Source organism: Staurois parvus, unplaced genomic scaffold (assembly GCF_062004578.1).
Source record: "Staurois parvus isolate SC_StPar_1 unplaced genomic scaffold, SC_StPar_1.0 ptg000268l, whole genome shotgun sequence".
NCBI lineage: Eukaryota > Metazoa > Chordata > Amphibia > Anura > Ranidae > Staurois > Staurois parvus.
In genome coordinates, this window is record NW_028318064.1 from 322,481 (window position 1) to 328,289 (window position 5,809).

At 40.6% G+C, this 5,809-nt stretch overlaps 1 protein-coding gene across 1 annotated transcript; it reads left to right on the forward strand.

Annotated features, from left to right (window-relative positions):
- The first annotated feature begins 2,174 nt into the window (after positions 1-2,174).
- Positions 2,175-3,898, forward strand: LOC149459212 (neurogenin-1-like). The gene is made up of 2 exons (XM_089681508.1): positions 2,175-2,309; positions 2,560-3,898. The coding sequence occupies exon 2, from the start codon at positions 2,573-2,575 to the stop codon at positions 3,242-3,244; it is 672 nt and encodes a 223-aa protein (XP_089537634.1). The 5' UTR covers positions 2,175-2,309; positions 2,560-2,572; the 3' UTR covers positions 3,245-3,898.
- Positions 3,899-5,809: the final 1,911 nt, after the last annotated feature.

The window sequence follows — 5,809 nt, forward strand, 5'->3', positions numbered from 1 at the left end:
AGGAAGGGCATCAGATTAGGTGGATACAATGAAATAGTAATATAGAGGAACAGGCAAGACAAAAATAAGGAAAAAAAAAAAGTGTTAGGGAAGTGTCAGGAATAGGAAATGTGTTGTGATGAACAGGGGCGGACTGACAACTCACGGGGCCCCCGGGCAATAGGGGATCATGGGGCCCGTGTCCTCACCCACACCCAAAAAAGCCAATGAAAGGTACCAGGGGCATCTCATGGGGTCCCCTACTGACCCCTGGCCCTCAGGCAGTGTCCGAGTGCTCGAATGGTCAGTCCACCCCTGGTGGTGAACCTGATGAGAGAGAGATAGAGAAAAGGTGGTGTGAGAGAAAACCATGAAAAGAAAGAAAAAAAAAAAAACACAAAAAGAAATTAAAAAAATGAAGAGAAAAGTAAAAAAAGAGAAAAAGAAAAGAGAGAAAAGGGAAAGAAAAGAGAAAAAAGGGAAAGAAAGGAGAAAAAGAAAAGAGAAAAGGGAAAGAAAAGTGAAAGAAAAGAGAAAACAAAAAGAGAAAAGAAAAAAACGAAAAGAAAGAAAAGAGAAATGAAAGAAAAAAATGAAAAAAAAAAGAAAGAAAAAAAACTAAAGAAAGAAAAGAGAAAAGAAAAAAAAGAGGACCAAGAGAAAAAAAAAGTGAGGGGGAGAGAGGCAGAAACAGTGAGTGGGGTGAGAGAGTAAGCAGGAGAGAAAGGGAGGGAGAGAGAGAGCTGGAGAGAAAGGAAGAGGGAGGAGAGAGAGAGAGAGAGAGAGTGAAAGAGAAAGAAAGAGCAAGAGAGAGGAGTCAGAAAAAGAAAGAGGAGGCAAAAAGAGAAAGAGAGAAGGAAGATAGAGATAGGAGGCAGAAAGAGACAAAGAAAGAAAAAAAAGAGGGAACAAAAAGAGAAAGAAGGAACAAGAGAGAAAAAAAAAGAGAAAGACAGAAAGGAAAAAAGAAACCAGAAAAACAAGGAGAGGAGAAAGAAAAAAGGATGAGAAAGAGAGAGACGGACAGAAAGAGGGGAAGAGAAGAAGATAGGAAAAGAGAGGAAGAAGAAAAGAGAAGAAGAGAAGAAGATGAGAAGAGGAAAAGAAGAGGAGAAAAGAGAAGAAGAGAAAAAGAAGAGAAGAGAAAAAGAGAAAGAGAAAAAGAAGAGAAGAAGAGAAAAAGAAGAGAAAAAGAAGAGAAGAAGAAGAGAAAAAGAAGAGAAGAAGAGAAGAAGAAGAAGAGAAAAAGAAGAGAAGAAGAAGAGAAGAGGAAGAGAAGAAGAGAAAAAGAAGAGAAGAAGAGAAAAAGAAGAGAAGAGGAAGAGAAGAGGAAGAGTAAAAGAAGAGAAGAAGAGAAGAAGAAGAAGAAGAGAAAAAGAAGAGAAGAAGAAGAGAAGAGGAAGAGAAGAAGAGAAAAAGAAGAGAAGAAGAGCAAAAGAAGAGAAGAGGAAGAGAAGAGGAAGAGAAAAAGAAGAGAAACAGAAGAAGAAGAGGAGAAAAGAGAAAAAGAGAAGAAAAGAAGAGAAGAGGAAAAGAAGAGGAGATGAAGAAGAGGAAAAGAAGAGAAAAGAGGAGAAAAAGAGAAGAGAAGAAAAGAAGAAGAGAAGAGGAAAAGAAGCGGAGAAAAGAGAAGAGAAGAAGGGGGGTGGAGAGAGAGAAGGAGAGAAGGGGGGAGAGAGAGAAAGAAATGAGATGGAATGTAAGTTAGTCGGATGCAGTGCGCTGGTAATAGAGCCAGCCAGGCGGCTGAGAGGTGAGGGAGAAGAGGGACTTGGAAGTAAAGAATGAGTGTCAGGAGAGGTAACAATGACAGTGCTAGAATGTGCGCTCTTGTGACAATAACCCGTTAAAGCGCCTTTATTGGGGAACGTGCCGGTGCCTTCCAGGCTAATCACTTTGTCCCTCTCCTCTCCTCTCCCCCTCCATCTCCTTTTAATAGACTAATGAAGCTCAAACAAGCCGGCTTATGGCGGTGCGGGCTCACGTGTCACGGCTAGGGCGGTGCGCTGTGATTGGCCGCCTGTAATTCTAGGCACACTCCCGGGGGAGAATGGGAGCCGGGGACATAAATTATGCAAATGAGGGAGAGTGCAGCACGGGGCAGACCTGATGCCTTGATTCATTCATCCTGCAGTCCGGGGGGGATCTGTGGGGAGGGGGGGGGTCATTGTCTGGCAGCCTATATAAGGTGTCTGAGGCCAGTCGTGTGCCGAACTCACTGCTCACACGAGCTGATAGCAGCCAGGATCACTTCAAAAACAAGAGCTGTCGCGTGTCCCTTTTATCTGAACTTCTCAAGACTTGTCCTCAGCACACCGCTCCACTTGACTGTAAGTATGAGGGTCCTCTCCACTTACTGCATACCACTTCTTCATGTCTCTGTTGGCTCTACCTGCCTGTTTTATGATCACTGGACTTCATCTGCAAGCTGTGGTTTAATGTCATTTTTAGACTTTTTAGGTCTCTAGCTATACCATGTCAGATATAGGGTTTCTATTTTATTTAGTATATTTTCTGCTTTTAATATTACACATTTTAAATGGTATTTGGTTACTTATTGCGCTCCGCCTCTCTTTGCAGAACTCCAGCCACCATGGACAGAGCCTACTCTGATTATGATGTCTCCAGCCAGATGTCCTTCTCTCCATCAGAGGACGAGGACTGCTCCAGCCTTCAGTCCCCCTCGCCTTTCTCCACCGGTCACCTCACTTCTCCAACACAAACCCCCGAGAAGTGCCAGGAACACAAGGAGGAGAAGAAGAAAAGGAGAGGCAGGAGCAGAGTGAAAAATGAAGCCATCCTTCACACCATCAAAAAAACCAGGAGGGTCAAAGCTAATGACCGAGAGAGGAACAGGATGCACAACCTCAACTCAGCTTTGGACGAGCTCAGGAGCATCTTGCCCTGCTTCCCCGATGACACCAAGCTGACCAAGATCGAGACACTGAGAGTGGCCTATAACTACATCTGGGCGCTCTCTGAAACCCTGAGGTTGGCCGACCAGTGCAAAGACAAGCCTGAGAAAGATATGGTACACCCTGGTTACATAAGTCCTTTAGCACCATCCAGCCCTGGCAGTGATGCTGGATCCTGGATGTCCACTGCCTCTCCCTCATCATCCTCATTTTCTGTATGCACCTCAAACCCAAGCAGCCCAGCTATCTCTGAAGACTGTTACTATGGGCATACAGAGAGCCTCTTTTCACTTCACACCATCCCACAACACCTTATGCAGCACTCCTCCTGCTATATTCATTACCAGTAGACTTATTCTTCTGCCCCTCTCTTCTCGCCTTAATATGTGAACCTTCCTTATAAGTCACATGTGCTATAGTGTATTATAGAGACTTGACCCAAAAGTCTATATGCTGCCTTAAAAGACTTGTTGTAAGGTCTTCCAACACTCGTAAAAACTTGTGAAACCCAAATCATCGTGAAATAAGACAACCACTTTGGCAAGGCTTTCACTATTTTTGCACTTTAAAAAAATCCACTAAAATTGTGTTATTTTCTTACCAGAGCCTTTTGTTTTCCAAGATGTCTAAAAAAAATCATGTTATGTTTTTTTTTTTTTCTGATGCACACTGGGTGAAAAGTCAATTTTACAATTTGTAAAAGTCTCACGAAGAAAAATGAGCATGAAAATTTGGTTTGGATACCCTGCCAATACAATGAAAGGACTTGAATAGGAGACAAGGCCTTGGGCTCATACATTATTTATCATGACCTCCTCTACTGCTGTCTTCCTATAGAGTAGGTAGGACTCAATCCGGTAAATTGAAGTTCTCAGACTGGGAGCCTCACCAGAGTTTAATTTATTCAAAGAAATGTTTCATTGATATGAAAATGTATTTTTTTGTATATAAAGATTTTTTTATTCTATTATGTATATCATTTTTTGGTATGTGTTTATAAATAGATATGTGATAATAAATTTTCTACATTTTTATTAAATAAATGTACTTGTCTTTAATTTTTTTGACAAGGTTACCTGCAAAAAAAAAAAGAGTAACAATAGTGTTTTACAATTTTTTTCAAACAAACATACTTAAGCAATACAATTTTATAATAAAATGCAATAAAAACACTTAACACTTTAATATATTTTAAAAACATAAAAAATGAAAAAAAATGACAGCTGTGCTGTCCATGATAACCATAGTGTTAATAAAAAAAAATTCTAAAGTGCCATTGGAAAAAAAAGCTGCACTTTGATTGGTTGTCAAGGGCAACACCCACGCTATTTACAACAGGTTTTGTGATTTAGCCCCAGTGGGGTGTTCAGTGGCTGTACACATGGAAGTGCTCTAGCTAAGAAAGAATGGTATGTTCCTATAGTGAGAAACATTAGCCTGCAACAGATTTCTATATAAAAGGGATTAAATGGATCGATAGACTGACAGTTGGGTAGGAGTGACAGGTGGATGCCTGAAGCACAAGTGCAGGCTTCGGTGACCCGGTGCAAAGAGTAAATGAGAATTATTACATTAGTGTTCCCACATCCTTCAAGCAACTTTCACTTTGAAGAGCTTGTAAGCATGTCTTCAACACTTGGTTGTTATATGAGCCACTACAAAACATCCAAAGTGCTTTGCATTGCAATCCGTACTGACTACTATAAATATAAGGCACGCTGACGGAAGAATAAAATGACATTATGGGGTTATTTATTGAGGTCAAATTCATTGATGTGCAGCCACACAGCAACCCATAGTAGAAGACTGCATATTCTCCATTGCCAATGATGACTGGCTGCAGCAAGCATTTTAATAAAGTGACGATTGGAAAGTGCGGTGACAGCAGCCAATCAGATTTCTTTCATCAGCTCTGTGTAAGTGATGTGTTGCTTTGAATGACTGTACTTTGCTCATTGCTTTGATTTTGAGAGTAAAGCAATAGGTATCAATTAGCACAAAGCTTAATAAGTATATGCAGGAAAGCGGGCTGGCTGGCTTGCACACTGACACATAATTATGAAGAAATAGATAGGGTACACCAGCATTGCATACAAATGTACAGCATTGCCAGCAACTACATACCAGTTGATATAACAATTTAAAGGGTCAGTCCGCCAGAAGCTGATATTTCATTTATAAGTGGAACACCCTGAGCTGTGTCGATTGTGGACTACTTATATTTCAAGGTAATTCCAACAATTTCTTAGTGTCTGGCTCTGATCCTGCCCACTCTGCCCTCTATTATTATATAGAGCCAACAGTTTGCTTAGTGCTTTACAATACAAAGGGAGACAACACAGCAACAATACAGTTCAATACAAGAGGGTTAGAAGGGCCCTGCTCTTTGGAGCTTACATAGAGAGTGCTCACCTCAACCGTTATATTTGATAAAATAAATAAAAATTACATAGTCTGGCTGAAAAAAAAGATTTAAGTCCATCCTACAGTCAAAAGTTATAATCCTACACCCACAGTTGATCCAGAGGAAGGCAAAAAAAAAAACAGCAAAGCATGACCCAACTTGCTCCTGCAGGGGAAAAAATGCCTTCCTCATCCCCAGAGAGGCAATCAGATATTCCCTGGATCAACTTTACCTATAATTGTTAGTAATCGGTTATATTCTGTGTATCCAAGAAAGAATCCATTTCAGCAGGAAGAGTAGTGTTCTTGCCTAACCAGCAGGTAATGTGTTTTATATGTGCATTGTCAATTAGATTAAAGTGTATTTAACCCGAAGAACAAGAAAAAAACTGATAGCATTGCAGTTTGCTGCTTCTTAGATGTGGTAGCTGCATTAGTTTTCTTTTTTCACACTTTTTTAACCCGATAATCCTGCCATTAATTCACTTCATGTCCTATGGTGACAGCGTTGT

Coding starts and splice junctions, on each gene's coding strand:
- LOC149459212 (XM_089681508.1), top strand. CDS start 2,573: ATGGACAGAGCCTACTCTGATTATGATGTCTCCAGCCAGATGTCCTTC.